We start from the raw sequence: 17,235 nt of genomic DNA, 5'->3' as shown, positions 1-17,235 counted from the left end.
TACACATAGTTGAAGATTCTTATAGTGGAGTTTTGGGAGGAAATATTTTATTTTCCCATGACCTTTTCTAACAGAATAAATACAGGAAACTATTTTTATATGTTTTACTGGTGATATGTTCCTCAATTCAAAAATGGTAAAACATCCCATATTTCACTTTTTCCTTTGTTTATCAGAAGATTACTTTTATGGTAAATTTTTGCTTTGTATTTTTACTTTCACTTTATAGTTAATTGAGAAATTGAAGTTAATTTTATTGGAAACTCCACCATATGATTTGCAAGGGAAAAATATAATCCAGTACCAAGAATCAATTCTAGAACTGCAGGAGCTCCTTCATCTTAAGTTTAACAGAGCCACAGAAATACTTCTCAGAGTAAGTGTGATGTTTTGCTTTATATGTTATTAATGCCTTTTGTAAGTGTTAAGATTTTATATTATATAATTTTTAAGACCCAGTATCATTTTTTTGAAGATTTAAAAGGTTAAGGAAAAGTCAGAATAATTTAAGACACAATGTATTTATCAACTGTGAATATTTAGTTTTAAAGAAATAAAACATTATCAATATAGCTAAATTCTAGATATTTTCTTTTATACTTGCTAAAGTTTACTAAGACCATTATGAAAATAAATTCACAAAACCTGGTATGTTAGATATTCACTCTAGATGAATCAGTTTACACAAGATTACAATTATTGGTAGTCACTCTATTTTTCCCAAATATCTTAGCACTAATGGTAATGTTCAACTAATTATAGAGCCATTATTATTATATCTATGAAAGTTAATAATAATTCCATAATATATTCTAATATCCAGTCCATATTTAAATTTTCCCTAATATTCCATGAATATCTCCTATAGTTTTTGTTTGGCTTTGTTTTTTTAAATCAGAAAGCAGTATAAGATCATACCTTGCTTTTGGCTATTTTGTGTCTTGGTTTCTTTTTTCTTCTGGTCTAGAACACAGTAACGTTTATAGACGTGGTAGAATGTGTTCTAATTACAAAAAGAACCACAAAGAAGGCTTATTATTGTTGTTATTCTTAGCAGTAATATTCATATTAAAATTTTGCAACTATCTTATTTATATTGTAAGAAAAAGCCAGTAAGGAAATGTGTTACAATTATTACTGATCAAGATTTTTATTTTAAGAGAAAAAAAGATATGTTATGTAGAAGAGAAGATTAGAAAAAACACTGTAATGTTAAATTTGTAATGGAAATAACAGTATGAACCAGATTTCTCTTTATTCCATGAAAAGGAATAAGTTCTAATTGGGGTAAATAGCTGATTCAAGCTTGGGGCAGGGAATTTGAAAGATGAGATTGTTATTGCAAGATGAATTTTTGCATTATCTTGTGCTAGAAAGCAAGTAAATGCTCAAAGACTAATGGAGTCATAGGTAAAGGGACAAGACTAGCTTAAAAAAGCTCCCAGTGGTCAAGTTGGAGATAATTTGAATATCAGAAAGAACAATGACTATAATTTATTAAAACACATTGATTAAAATAAAAATTCATGAGTCTACAGTGATACTCTAGACAGGTAGAGGGAAAGTGAGGTGGGGGTAGAGGGAACAATTCTTTATAGAAAACCATCTGATGAAGGTGGAAGGAATGGTCAGTAAGATAATCACCACTTTTCAATCTCCAGTGTAATAACTGATAAAGATAATTAACCACTACCTCAGTAATTAGGTGAAAAGTTTAGGAGCATGTCATTCTCATAATGCCAAAGTATTTGACCACAGATTACTTACTGACTAGGATAAATGTACTTTGCAGTGGGAAGATATGGGTAGTCACCACTTGAACTGAGTGATCAAGTCCACATTGTTAACAGTAGGACATCATATGCCTCCTGATAGGATGCAATGTAAAGAACACAACTTCCCATAAGGTGCCTTCTTGCAGAAAATCATTCATCTAATGTGATTAAACCTGCTGCTGCTGCTGCTAAGTCGCTTCAGTCGTGTCCGACTGTGTGCGACCCCATAGATGGCAGCCCACCAGGCTCCGCCATCCTTGGGATTCTCCAGGCAAGAACACTGGAGTGGGCCGCCACTTAAACCTACCTTGACCTAACTTCCAGTGTACAAAAAATAAAGGAGATAGAGGAGTAAGGTAAACTGTGAAGGAACAGCTGGATAAATTCACACAATGTAAAACAGTTCTACAACAGTTTTGTTATTTATGCCACACTGAGTGACTTATGGGATCTTAGTTCTCCCAACAGGGATTGAATCTGTGCCCCTCTTCAGTGAAGTCCTAACCACTGCCAGGGAAGTCACAGAATAATTACTTTGAAAACAAATAGCAATAAATTCAATTCCCAGTACTTTTAAGTTTTTACATTATAGGAGCTGAATACATATTGACTTATTTAAGTCCTTTTAAAGAACTAATGTCTTAAGCAAGAGGCATGAATCTATTTTAGTCTTTATTAAAGAATTCTAAAGAATATCCTTAAATGGTATGTTGATTATCAGGTATTAGACTAGTAAAACACAGAACTCATAGGGATATTTTGTAAACTTGGTGTGTTCAGGAATAGGCTAACTTTTGCAGTAGCATAAGATAAGGATAAAGTTAAGATTAGGATATATAGTTAAAATGAGAAGTCATGATAATGTTAAAATTGAAAAGGGTAATCTAAAAGCAATCTGCAAGAGCTATCTGGGAATATAGGAGCACTCCGGGAGTTGGTGATGGACAGGGAGGCCTGGCATGCTGCAATTCATGGGGTCGCAGAGTTGGACACGACTGAGTGACTGAACTGAACTGAACTGAACCATCCTTAGACACCTTAAGAGAAACTGAGTAGAAAAGGGGGAACACATTTAAGTGAGTAAATACATATGTATCATTTAGAGAATTATTTAAAACAGTTCTTTGTTATTTTTATTGAAACTTATTTTTACCCAAATTACTTTTTTAAGTATTGAAGGGAATCCAACACCTAACTGATGAAATAACTTACCTAAATTGTATAATTTGTGAGGCCTCTAATCTTAATAATGTTTTCTTTTTTTCTTACAGCAAGCTAGTACTTTAGCAGATCTGGACAGTGGAAATATGGAAAAAGTCATTCAAGATGAAAATGTTACTCTCTGTATATGGGCAAACCTCAAGAAGAATCCAAGGTATTGCCATGGGTGATGCTATAGGTCTGAAGACATTAGAGTCACATGCCTGTTGCATTACAGCATGGCATACTTATAAAAACCCATCTTAGAAAAAAAAAACAAACCCATCTTAGGAGCTCAGCCAGTTAGGGTTTAATTCTGAGACCTGTTGTTTATCTTAGGCAAGTTACTTAGCCTTGTAAGGTCTCAGTATATCAACAGTGAAATTATTTTTATCACTTAATAGGATTGGGCTGAAGATTAAATGTTAATACATGTAAAGGTCATCCATAACAGGATGTCTAGTATAAATATACACTGACTAGATATCGGGGTCTTCCTCTTTTTTTCACTCATTCAGCCTCCCTCCCCACCAAAAAGTAGAAGTGATAGGTGCTTCCTACGGGACAGTGTGAAGCTTTTAAAAAATTTATTTTGTGTGAACTGTGAAAGTAGCATCAACATATGTACACTATCAGGTGTAAGATGGGTAGCTGGTGAGAAGTTCCTGTGTAGCAACAGGGAGCCCAGTCTGGTGCTCTATGATGACCTAGAGGGATGGGATGGGGGAAGGGGAGAGAGGCTAGGGAGGGAGAGTGAAAGTGAAAGTCGCTTAGTTGTGTCTGACTCTTTGTGACCCCATGGAGTATACAGTGCATGGAATTCTCCAGGCCAGAATACTGGAGTGGGTAGCCTTTCCCTTCTCCAGGGGAATCTTCTTTACCCAGGAATCAAACCCAGGCCTCCCGCATTGCAGGCAGATTCTTTACCAGCTGAGCCACAAGGGAAGCGGGTATGTATGCATAATTATGGCTGATTTGTGTTGTTATATGGCAGAAGCCAACACAACATTGTAAAAATTTAAAAATATGTATTTAAATTTTAAAAATAATACTTTCAAAAATAATTTCATATTTATTACTTTTTAGATATTTAAATGATGTTTTCAACAAAGTAATATCATTCTGAGGAATAATAGAGATAATGACAAATGCTGCTTTACTTGAATGTTTCAAAATAATTGAGTTAATATGGCACAGTGAGTTTTAGAGAAAAATTATCAGAATAAAAGTTAGGAGGTCTGGGTTTCTAGTCCCAGCTCTAAAAAGACTAGTCATAACAACAATGGGAAAAATTGGACTTTATTTTTGATATTTAGTAAAAGGAAGGAACAAAATATTTTCCAAGTTCTATTTGCTGCAAAATACTCTGTGGTTTAAATTTTAATTACATTTTTTATTCATTTATTTTTGGTCACACTGTGCAGCTTGCAGAATCTTATTTCCCCAACCAGGAACTGAACCCACACCCATGGCAGTGAAAGCGTGGCATCCTAACCAGTGGACCGCCCTCTGGCGGAAAATAATCTGTATAATTTTAAAAGAATGAAAGTAAAACAAACAGCTCTGTATTAACTACCCAGGTTTAAAAAGAGAATTAGATGGTATTCTTTTACTAAGATAAGGAACAGTGGTGGCAGAACAACTTTTGTTTTTCTTTGATGGTGATGAAGAGGGGCAGAGGTTGGGATGGTGAGTTCAGCGTGGGACTTGTTGAATTTGAAGTTACCTATGAGACTATGAGACATCAAAGTGTAACTCTCTGAAGGCATTGAGAGAAATGTGAGTTGGAAACATATTTGGAGGCATTATTAGCATTGTTGTTGTCATTTAGTCGCTAAGTTGTATCCAACTCTTTGTGACCCCATGGACTGTAGCCTGCCAGGCTCCCCTGTCCATGGGATTTCCCAGGCAAGATTACTGGAACGAGTTTCCATTTCCTTCTCCAGGGGATCTTCCTGACTCAGGGATCAAACCTGCATGTCCTGCGCTGGCAGACAGATTCTTTACCACTGAGACACCAGGGAAGCCCAAGTTTTGGAGACATGTTTGGGGAAGTCATTAGCTTACAGATCAGTAGTTCTTAACTTTTTAGAAATCAACTCTTATGAACTTTATTACATATGCACACACATATGTAAAGGAGTTTTTTTAACCTTTTATAGTTCATTCAGGGATACTTCTTCCCCTAGGAAACATAGAGCTCATTGAAGTCATAGAAATGATAATGTCCAGGGAGAATATGTAGAAGGAGATGAAAGGAGGACTCAGGCTGGAGAGCTGAGTGACATCAGCCTGGGCTTCCCTGGTGGCGCAGAGGTTAAAGCGTCTGCCTGCAGTGTGGGAGACCTGGGTTCGATCCCTGGGTTGGGAAGATCCCCTGGAGAAGGAAATGGCATCCCACTCCAGTATTCTTGCCTGGAGAATCCCATGGACAGAGGAGCTTGGTGGCTACAGTCCACGGGTCGCAAAGAGTCAGACACGACTGAGCGACTTCACTTTCACTTTCACTTTAGGAAGTTCAACTCAGGTCAGTTCAGTTGCTCAGTCATGGTTAGGAAGGAGGCTGTACAAAGGAACCAGAGAAGGAATTCCCAGAGATGGAAGAGAAGAGTATGGAGCCATGGATCCCAAGAGATAGTTTTGAGACACTAACATCAGCAACCTGGTCTAAATGCTTGCAAAGAAAGCAAGTTAAGGGTATCCACACTGCTCAAAACTCTGGTGAAATTAAAGAGGAAATAATGCTTAGGTATAAATTCACAGCAGACATAGAACTTCCTAGAGGCTCATCTTTTTTGTTAAATTAATTAACAGGCACAGAAGTATCAGATTCTCTGAGACACGAACTGGATTTGAAATCCCAAGGATATTAGCAACATCTGACATTGCTCTACGCCTCCTGCACACTCACTACGATCATGTCACACCCCTGAGCCCTGTTCTAACACCATCACAAGAACACATTTCTATAGTAACTGACTTTGTCAAAGAAGAAGTTAAGAGTGTGCAAACAGCAGTCAGCAAAGATCTCCAAGAAGAGAATAAACAACAAGAAAATGAGTCTAACTCAGTTCATGAGGAAGAAACAAAAGCTGAGGGACAAGGTGATGTCGAAGAACAAATGGTAGGACACTTTAAATGTACATTTTTTTCTTCATGTAACGGGTGTTATTAGATTCTCTTGATGCATTCTCAAGATTGTTTTCTAAACAGCTAGAAACTGAAAGCCACTTTCTAACCAATGGCTCCATTTTGAATGTGTTTTTTTCCCCTTGCCTTCTATATTCATAGTCACTATTTATAGTTGAGCTTGTTGCTTCCACATCCTAAAGTTGAGCACAGAAATTGCTCATTTTTATTTTAGGTTCATTCCCCAAAAGCTTTGAAGCAATTTTATTTGTGGGTATTTATTATATTTCAAATTCACTTAAGGGAACTTGTGATAAATGCTTTCACAAACTGAAGGATTAGTTACTTCTTCAGGTTTCGATTTTGTAAGAAAGAATTTAATGAAGTAAAAACTAATTTTTTAAAACCGTTGTACTTCTCTTTTAAAAATGGACATCTTTAGATATAATATGTTAGGTGCTATGTGCTCAGTCACTCATTCATGTCTGACTCTTTGTGCCCCCAGGGACTGTAGCTGGCCAGTCTTCTCTGCCATGGATTTCCCAGGCAAGAATACTGGAGTGGGTAGCCATTTCCTAACCAGAGGAACTTCCTGACCCACAGATAGAACCTGAGTCTCCTCTGTCTCCTGCATTGGCTGGTGGATTCTTTACCACTAGTGCCACCTGGAAAGCCCAATAATATGTTATAATAATCATATTTTGGTAATTGGTTTCTGCTCTCTTCCTTCTGTTTCCAGGAATTTCAAGCCACTTACCTATTATGGTAAAATAAATTGTCTCTTTAGCATTTAATAGAACTTTCTCAGAACTGAGCAGCTTTTTGTTTGGCCATGGACAATTTTATTTTAGGGAGGACCAGGTTTTCCTGTAAGTGCTTAAAATATTGTATTGGTTTATTGGTTTGTTTTCTTTAAACACAGGTGGGGTTAAGTATTAAGTTGAATACAAATTAGAAATTAGAATAAGTATTATTAGGTGTTCTAAGAACACATTTAATTGAAAAATGCCATTTGGTTACACCAGAATCAAAAATTGTAATGATTCTACAGCAATGTAAAAGATGGATATAAGACACAATGGTCAGTACAAAGAATAGTATTCAGAGTGTGACTACAATAATGAAAAAATCAAAAAGGCATAAAAGGAGGAGAATCCAGAAACCTATATATAAATGATAGTTCAGAGAGGTTGGAAATAAGTGATTTGTTCTTCTTTAAAAGTTGTCACTCTTAAATGTTTTTTGAGCAATCTGGTAGCTTTTAAAATTAAAGAAAAAAATCATTTTTCCTCTCAGATAGCATGGTAGCTTTACTAGAGGTCAACAATATTTTCAGTTTTCTTCCCTTTCCTGGACATGTAGGAAGATTATACTCCTTTCCCCCTTAAAATTAGGGGTCACCATGACCATGTGACTTGCTTTAGTTAAGAAGACATGAATGGATGTAACACACTGATTTCTAAGGAGGAATACATAATGAGTAAATGGGCCCTGGATGTCACATTATTTAAGTATGCAGTAAGAAACAAAATGGAGACCTGTACACTTAAAATAAGATTCTGCAAGATTTGTGATTGAACATTCATGAAAACAACAAATAAAAAGGTATCAAAATTGTTTATATAAAACAGGACCGCCTAGGGTGGGGTGGTAGGGGCACTTCTGCTAGTAGTCAGGACCAGCTTCTCAGAAGCAGAGACATTTGAGCTGACTTGTAGGAGCTAATCTTGAGAAGGTCCTGGAGAAGGGTGTTCTAGGCAGAGAGAAGGGAGGAGTCAAAAAAAAAAAGAAAAGATGTTATCTAAAAATGTTTGGTCTTGATCTGATAAAAATATGAATAACTTCTGCTCCTCAAATTCCTTGATCATATTTTATGAAAAACTCATCAACAGTTTGCCCCCAAATTTCATATTATTAAAGTTGTGAAATAATTTAGAAAAGATATAATTTGAAATATTACTTGAATTTAGATGGCTTTAGCAGTTCTTCCTATACATGTATGTCTCAGTTGAAGCATCTCATGTAAGTGAGGACTTATTATAGTTCTATGTCTAAAACTACTTAAAATACTTTCACATTAAAGATATCAGCACATGAATTCACTGTAATACCAAATAGTGCAGTTTTCTATTTTTCTCAAAATCTGTTGTCTATTAGAGCTCCAAGTTACCAAACTAAGTTTTCCTCCATTAACAGGCCCTTTCCAATGTGTTTAACTACATCTGTTTTTTTCTGTTATTCTTTAATGTTTTATTGAAACTCTTCATGGCAAATAGATGGGGAAACAATGGAAACAGTGGCTAACTTTATTTTTCTGGGCTCCAAAATCACTGCAGATGGTGCTTGCAGCCATGAAATTAAAAGATGCTTACTCCTTGGAAGGAAAGTTATGACCAACCTAGACAGCATATTAAAAAGCAGACATTACTTTGTCAACAAAGGTCCATCTAGTTGAGGCTGTGGTTTTTCCTGTAGTCATGTATGGATGTGAGAGTTGGACTATAAAGAAAGCTGAGTGCTGAAGAATTGATGCTTTTGAACTGTGGTGTTGGAGAAGACTCTTGAGAGTCCCTTGGACTGTAAGGAGATCCAACCAGCCCATCCTAAAGGAGATCAGTCCTGGGTATTCATTGGAAGGACTGATGTTGAAGCTGAAACTCCAATATTTTGGCTGCCTGATGCGAAGAGCTGACTCATTTGAAAAGACCCTGATGCTGGGAAAGATTGAGGGCAGGGGGAGAAGGGGACAACAGAAGATAAGGTAGTTGGATGGCATCACTGACTCAATGGACATGAGTTTGGGTAAACTCCGGGAGTTGGTGATGGACAGGGAGGCCTGGCATACTGCGGTTCATGGGGTTGCAAAGAGTCGGACACGACTGAGCGACTGAACTGAACGTCTTCAATCTATAATGAGACTAAAGGTGTAAAAATGACTAAAGGTATACCAATGCTGTGCTGTGCTGTGCTGTGCTTAGTCGCTCAATCATGTCCAATTCTTTGCAACCCCATGAGAGTGGCCTGCCAGGGTCCTCTGGCCATGGGGATTCTCCAGGCAAGAATACTGGAGTAGGTTGCCGTGACCTCCTCTAGGGCATGTACCAATGCTACTGTTGATAATACCACAGAAGTACATTAAGGAAAAGCATTCTACTCGATGGTAATGCATGTTTTAAAGCATAGTGAATGAAGTTCTTCTCAAATAATTCATCTAGGGAACCAAGAGTAATGATCAGACAATTAGTTTTACCTTATGAAACTTCACCACAGTCTAGAAGCAGGACTGAGAATTGTGTGAGTGGTTGATGGAAGAACCTGGCTGGCAGAACTTTGTGATCAGAGAGTTGGAAAAAGAGAAGATTGCCTAGAAGATGACACTAAGATTACTTTAGTGAGCACCCCTGTTCTGGGGAACCAATCCTCTCATCACACCACACAGGCATGTGTGTAGATAATGCTTATGTCCGTGTGTTCTATCATCCTTCCAAATGCCCCACAGCATTCTGAAAAGTTAATATGGACAATGCTGAAGTGTGTGTGATTTCCACAGAAGCAGGAAAATGCTACAGTCATGCTTAAGTGTACCAAGGCAGGGGGAAAGCCATCTTCTGTGCTGAAGGAAGATTTTGGAGGGGAGTTAAGAGGGGCAGCAGTAATCTGCATAAAGTGAAAAATCCCCCAGGTCAGAGCCATTTTCTCTGCTCAGCTGGCTAGGGAAGGAAAGAGAGCAGGTGGAAACAATCATAAGCTGGGCCTCCTGCTGCTGCTGCTGCTAAGTTACTTCAGTCGTGTCCGACTCTGTGTGACCCCATAGACGGCAGCCCACCAGGCTCCCCTGTCCCTGGGATTCTCCAGGCAAGAACACTGGAGTGGGTTGCCATTTCCTTCGCCTATGCATGAAAGTGAAAAGTGAAAGTGAAGTCGCTCAGTTGTGTCTGACTCTTCGCGACCCCATGGACTGGAGCCTACCAGACTCCTCCATCCATGGGATTTTCTAGGCAAACGTACTGGAGTGAGGTGCCATTGCCTTCTCCAGCTGGGCTCCATTTGCCACTAATTCTGAATAGAACACATTTGTTGAGCACTTTTTGTAAGTGTGAGTCACCTCCAAGGGGCAAAAAATCACTGGATTTATAAAGAAAATCAGCAGCTCAAAAGAAGGGGATAAAGATAATTTGATGGAATTTATGGGAGTGAGTAAAATAAATGGTGGAAAGAAGTAGGAGATCCAATATCTATGTAAAATAATTTATAGAACTTGAGAAGGGAACAGTTGAGTTTAATAGTGGTCTCAGAGACAGCTAGCTAAGATATGCACGATACTGGATGCTTGGGGCTGGTGCACTGGGACGACCCAGAGGGATGGTATGGGGAGGGAGGAGGGAGGAGGGTTCAGGATGGGGAACACATGTATACCTGTGGCGGATTCATTTTGATATTTGGCAAAACTAATACAATATTGTAAAGTTTAAAAATAAAATTAAATTAAAAAAAATAAGATATGAAATAAAATATATTTCCAATCATACTTCCCTCTACAGACTAAAAAAAAAAATTAACAGATCAAAGGTTTAAATATAAAAACAAACTAATCAAAACTCATAAAGTAATAAAAAGTACTTGAAGAGAATGTAGGGAAGTTATTTTATCATATTTACTAAAAAGAACTGTGGTGTTGGAGAAGACTCTTGAGAGCCCCTTGGACTGCAAGGAGATCAAATCAATCAATCCTAAAGGAAATCAGTACTGAATATTCATTGGAAAGACTGATACTGAAGATGAAGGTCTGATACTTTGCTCACCTGATGTGAAGAGCTGACTCATTTGAGAAGACCCTGATGCTGGGAAAGATTGAAGGCAGGAAGGAAAGGGGATGACAGAGGATGAGATGGTTGGATGGCATCATCAACCCAATGGACATGAGTTCAAGCAAGCTCCAGGAGATAGTGACGGACAGGGAAGCCTGGCATGCTGTAGTCCATGGGGTCTCAAAGAGTTGGACATGACAGAGCAACTGAACAAAAACAAAAAAGATCTTTAAAAAAAAAATTGTCATTATTGTTTTTTGGTTGCACTGGGTCTTCATTGCTATGCATAGGATTTCTCTACTTGCAGTGAACGGGAGCTGTTCTTCGTTGTGGTGGGTGGGCTTCTCACTGTGGTGGCTTCTCTAGTTGTGGAACTTGGGCTCTAGGCCATGCTCAACAGTTGTGGCACACGGACTTTGTTACTCAGCTACACGTGAAATCTTCCCAGACCAGAAATCGAACCAGGGTCCTCTGCATTGGTAGATGATTTTTCACCACTGGACCACCATGCAAGTCCTAAGATCTTTCTTCCTTATTAGTGCATCAAAACCAAAACCTTGCAAGAAAAGGAGATTATGGGTTCGAACATTTGTGTCAAGTAAACCTCACTATAAACAATGCTGAAAGACAATGGACTGGGAAACATATTTAAACATATCAAACAAATGGTTATTATCCTAATATAAAGAACTTGTACAAATTGGTAAGACAAGTTCCTAATTTAAATTAGGCAAAAGACTTGAGCAGATCAACAAGAGAAATGCAACTGGTCAATAAAGACATGAAAAGATAACCAAATAAGTAAACAAATTAGAACTGATGTTATATCACTTCATATCAAACTGAGTGTAAGAGGTTGCAGCCATTTTCACATACTGTTATTAAAAGTGAAAATTTGTACAATCTTCCGGGAAATTTGGTACTATGTAAATGTACCTTTTAGTGATTTTTCATTTTAGTGATTTATTATTATGATATCATAAGACAACTAAATAAAAATGTTACAATGTTCACTGGCTTTTTTATATTAGAAATTACAGTCCACAGATTAATTTTAAAATATTCAGTCAAGTAGAAGCCATTCAAAATGATACAGATTTTATATACTTTAATTTTAAAAGCTCTTGAAATGTACTTGACATATGACATTATATTGGTTTCAGGTATACAGCACAAAGATTTGATATTTCTATGTACTGTGAAATAATCTCCATAAGTCTAGTTAGCATTCACCCCCATACATAGCTACAATTCTTTCCTTGTGCTGAGAACTTTTAAGATCTCTCTTACAAACTTTCAAATATATGATAAAATATAATTAAGTATAGTCACCATGTTGTATATTTCAAGTCAAGAATTTATTTCTCTGTAACTGGAGGTTCATACCTTTGGCCACCTTCACCCATTTGTCCACCTCAACCCCGAACCTCTGGCAACCACCAATCTGTTCTCTGTATTTAAATTTTCTTTCTTTATATTCCACAAAAAAAAGTGAGATCATATGGTATTTGTCTTTCTCTGTCTGACTTATTTCACTTAACATAAGGCCCTTGAGGTCCCCCTTGTTGTCTCCAGTGGCAAGGTCTCCTCATTTTTTATGGCTGAATATTATTCCCTTGTCACTATCTATCACGTTTTCTTTATCCATTCATCCACGGATGAACTGTTACCTTGCATCCGTGTCTTGGCTGTTGTAAATAGTGCTTCGATGTACATAGAGGTGCATAATCTCTTTTTGAGTTAGTACTTTTGTTTTCTTCAGATAAATGCCCTAAAATAGAATTGCTGGATCTTATGGTAGTTACTTGCTACCATATGATTCAGCAGAAACTATTAATTTATTTAATTGGAGGGGCAACCCTGGCCCTAATAAGTATTATTCCTAACACAGCCTTCATTGCATTTGTTATTCTCTTTCTACTCACTGTCCTTGAATTTGCAGTAGCTGTTTTGGCTTCCCCGATGGCTCAGCAGGTAAAGAATCCACCTGCAATGCAGGAGACACAGGTGACGAGGCTTCAATCCCTGGGTCAAGAATATCCCCTGGAGGGGGAAAAGGCGGCTCACTCTGGTATTCTTGCCCAAAAAACCCCATGGACCGAAGATCCTGGTGGGCCACATTCTGAAAGGTCACAAAGAGTCAAACGTGACTGAGCACACACAGCACAGCACAATTATTCAAGCTTATGTCGGCCCCTGCTTATAAGCTTCTGCTTACACAATGACGTAACCCATCGGACCTATGCATTCCAAGTGATAAACCCCAGCCCCCAGCCTTTTACAAGAGCTCTCTTAGCCCCTCTTGAACTATCTGGTCTAGTCATACGCTTCTGTTTAGACTCAACATTCTTTTTATACTTGGACTTATTAACCAACATTTTAGCAATGTATTAGTGACAAAGAGACATCATCCAGAAAAGCTTTCTTGTATTTATCGCTTTCTAACTTCCCCAGCTAAACACATGGAAAAATCAAGTCCTTACAAATGCAGGTGTGACGTTTTAGGATCAGCATGCCTACAGTTTTCCCTTAAAATTTTTCATAGTGACCATTATGTTTCTTCTCTGTATGACCTAGAAATTCTGCCCCTACCCTAAGCATCCCAAACAAATAATCTAATAGCAATACTCGTAGGACTAATCCTAATTTCACCACTAGCAGTAAATTTAGCCTACAGGTGGACTCAAAAGGGGTTAGAGTGGACCAAATTTGGTAATTAGTTTAAAGCAAGTTTTTATTTTTTCACTCATTAAATTATGATTAAATTCATAATTATCAAGTTCCTGTAGTCTACATAAATATTACTCTAGTATTTACAGTTTCTCCTGGGGGCTTCCCCGATGGCTCAGATGGTAAAAAATCTGCCTGCCAAGCAGGAGACATGAATTTGATTCCTGGGTCAGAAAGATACCCTAGAGAAGGGAATGGCAACCCATTCCAGTATTCTTGCATGGGAAATCCTATGGACAGAGGAGCCTGGTGGGCTACAGGTGGGTCACAAAGAGTAGGACACGACTGAAGCAACTAACATTGGGGGGTCTTAATATACCAATCCTGTGTAATACCCTCCCTACTATTTCTGGAGGGAATAATGTCATTATTTATTATGGCAACCCTAATAATTCTGAACACCCATTTAACTCTAGCTAGCATAATACCCATTATCTTACCAGTTTTTATAGCCGGCAAAGCTGCACTAGGATTATCCCTGCTAATAATGGTATCAAACACCTATTACATTGGTTACATACAAAGTCTCAACCTACAATTTTAAAATTCATGATTACACCTATTAATACCACTAATATGAAAAAATAATATCATTTGAATTAATACTACCACTTTCAGTTTTTAGTTTTATTAGCTTAGTCCTTCTTAACCAATTTAATGACAACAGCCTTAAGTTTTCATTAATCTTCTCTGACTCTCTAGCAGTACCTTTACTAATTCTAACAATGTAACTCTTACCACTCATACCCATAGCCAAGCAATTCCACCTACCCAAAGAATCACTAGCTCAAAGCACTACCCCTACATATCACTACATTATTTATGTTACAGATATTTCTAATTATCACTTTCACTGGTATGGAGTTGATTCTTTGCTATTCTGTTTTATTTTCTATTTTCTATTGGTTCTATTCTATTCTTATTCAAAACAACATTAGTTCCAACAGTAATTACTATTTCTATCCTGGTGGTTCAGATGGCAAAGAAACCTCCTGCAGTGCAGAGATCTGGGTTCAATCCCTGGGTTGGGAAGATCCCCTAAAGGAGGGCATGGCAACCCACTCCAGTATTCTTGTCTGGAGAATCCCCATGAACAGAGGAGCCTGGTGGGCTGCAGTCCATGGGGTCACAAAGAGTCAGACATGACTGAGCTACTAAGCACACTGAGGAAACTAAATAAAACAGCACAATGCAAGAATTTACTGTTTTTAAACACCTTAGTAGGATCTCTTCCACTTCTAGTGTATATCCAAAATATTATAGGTTCACTAAACTTTTTAATATAAGTTAAATAAGCAGGGTGACAATATACAGCCTTGATGTACTCCTTTTCCTATTTGGAACCAGTCTGTTGTTCCATGTCCAGTTCTAACTGTTGCTTCCTGACCTGCATACAAATTTCTCAAGAGGCAGATCCGGTGGTCTGGTATTCCCATCTCTTTCAGAATTGTCCACAGTTTCTTGTGATCCACACAGTCAAAGGCTTTGGCATAGTCAATAAAGCAGAAATAGATGCTTTTCTGGAACTCTCTTGCTTTTTCCATGATCCAGCAGATGTTGGCAATTTGATCTCTGGTTCCTCTGCCTTTTCCAAAACCAGCTTGAACATCAGAAGTTCACGGTTCACATATTGCTGAAGCCTGGCTTGGAGAATTTTGAGCATTACTTTACTAGCGTGTGAGATGAGTGCAATTGTGCGGTAGTTTGAGCATTCTTTGGCATTGCCTTTCTTTGGGATTGGAATGAAAACTGACCTTTTCCAGTCCTGTGGCCACTGCTGAGTTTTCCAAATTTGCTGGCATATTGAGTGCAGCACTTTCACACCATCATCTTTCAGGATTTGAAATAGCTCAACCAGAATTCCATCACCTCCACTAGCTTTGTTCGTAGTGATGCTTTCTAAGGCCCACTTGACTTCACATTCCAGGATGGCTGGCTCTAGGTCAGTGATCACACCATCGTGATTATCTGGGTCATGAAGATCTTTTTTGTACAGTTCTTCTGTGTATTCTTGCCATCTCTTCTTAATATCTTCTGCTTCTGTTAGGTCCATACCATTTCTGTCCTTTATCGAGCCCGTCTTTTGCACGAAATGTTCCCTTGGTATCTCTAATTTTCTTGAAGAGATCTCTAGTTTTTCCCATTCTGTTGTTTTCCTCTATTTCTTTGCATTGATTGCTGAAGAAGGCTTTCTTATCTCTTCTTGCTATTCTTTGGAACTCTGCATTCAGATGTTTATATCTTTCCTTTTCTCCTTTGCTTTTTGCTTCTCTTCTTTTCACAGCTATTTGTAAGGCCTCCCCAGACAGCCATTTTGCTTTTTTGCATTTCTTTTCCATGGGGATGGTCTTGATCCCTGTCTCCTGTACAATGTCACGAACCTCATTCCATAGTTCATCAGGCACTCTATCTATCAGATCTAGGCCCTTAAATCTATTTCTCACTTCCACTGTATAATTATAAGGGATTTGATTTAGGTCATACCTGAATGGTCTAGTGGTTTTCCCTACACTGGAAGAAACACAAGCTGGAATCAAGATTGCTGGGAGAAATATCAATAACCTCAGATATGCAGATGACACCACCCTTATGGCAGAAAGTTGAAGAGGAACTAAGAAGGCTCTTGATGAAGGTGAAAGTGGAGAGTGAAAAAGTTGGCTTAAAGCTCAACATTCAGAAAATGAAGATCATGGCATCTGGTCCCATCACTTCATGGGAAATAGATGGGGAAACAGTGGAAACAGTATCAGACTTTATTTTTTTGGGCTCCAAAAATCACTGCAGATGGTGATTGCAACCATGAAATTAAAAGACGCTTACTCCTTGGAAGGAAAGTTATGACCAACCTAGATAGCATATTGAAAAGCAGAGACATTACTTTGCCAACAAAGGTCCGTCTAGTCAAGGCTATGGTTTTTCCTCTGGTCATGTATGGATGTGAGAGTTGGACTGTGAAGAAGGCTGAGTGCCGAAGAATTGATGCTTTTGAACTGTGGTATTGGAGAAGACTCTTGAGAGTCCCTTGGACTGCAAGGAGATCCAACCAATCCATTCTGAAGGAGATCAGCCCTGGGATGTCTTTGGAAGGAATGATGCTAAAGCTGAAACTCCAGTACTTTGGCCACCTCATGCGGAGAGTTGACTCATTGGAAAAGACTCTGATGCTGGGAGGGATTGGGGGCAGGAGGAGAAGGGAAAGACAGAGGATGAGATGGCTGGATGGCATCACTGACTCGGGATGTGAGTCTGAGTGAACTCTGGGAGTTGGTGATGGACAGGGAGGCCTGGCGTGCTGCGATTCATGGGGTCACAAAGAGTCGGACACGACTGAGCGACTGAACTGAACTGAACTGAACTGAAACTTTTTAATAATGCAGTATTGAGCCTAAACAATATCTAACTCTTGATCCAGTATTTTCATCTGATCAGCATGCATAATAGCTTTTACAGTAAAAATGCCCCTCTACAGGTTACACTTTGTGACTGCCAAAGGGGCTTGTAGAATTCTCATTGGCGGATTTGTAGTTCTTATAGCTGTACTGCTCAAACTGGCTGGCTAGGGTATACCAAGAAGCACAACAATCCTAAACACA

At 38.3% G+C, this 17,235-nt stretch overlaps 1 protein-coding gene across 6 annotated transcripts in view; it reads left to right on the top strand.

Moving 5' to 3' along the window:
• Positions 1 to 17,235, top strand: part of DNAI7 (dynein axonemal intermediate chain 7) — an 88,253-nt gene that overhangs the window by 34,597 nt on the left and 36,421 nt on the right. For all 6 annotated transcript variants that reach the window (XM_044941255.2, XM_006064283.4, XM_044941257.2 and 3 more), the window contains 3 exons: positions 230 to 376; positions 3,047 to 3,150; positions 5,790 to 6,099. In XM_044941255.2, the coding sequence (XP_044797190.2) occupies positions 230 to 376; positions 3,047 to 3,150; positions 5,790 to 6,099 (561 nt within the window). The remainder of the gene's footprint in view (positions 1 to 229; positions 377 to 3,046; positions 3,151 to 5,789; positions 6,100 to 17,235) is intronic.

The sequence above is a fragment of the Bubalus bubalis genome, chromosome 4, assembly GCF_019923935.1.
Source record: "Bubalus bubalis isolate 160015118507 breed Murrah chromosome 4, NDDB_SH_1, whole genome shotgun sequence".
Lineage (NCBI taxonomy): Eukaryota > Metazoa > Chordata > Mammalia > Artiodactyla > Bovidae > Bubalus > Bubalus bubalis.
Note: the sequence above shows the minus strand (reverse complement) of the source record. Positions and strands in the feature narration are given on the sequence as shown.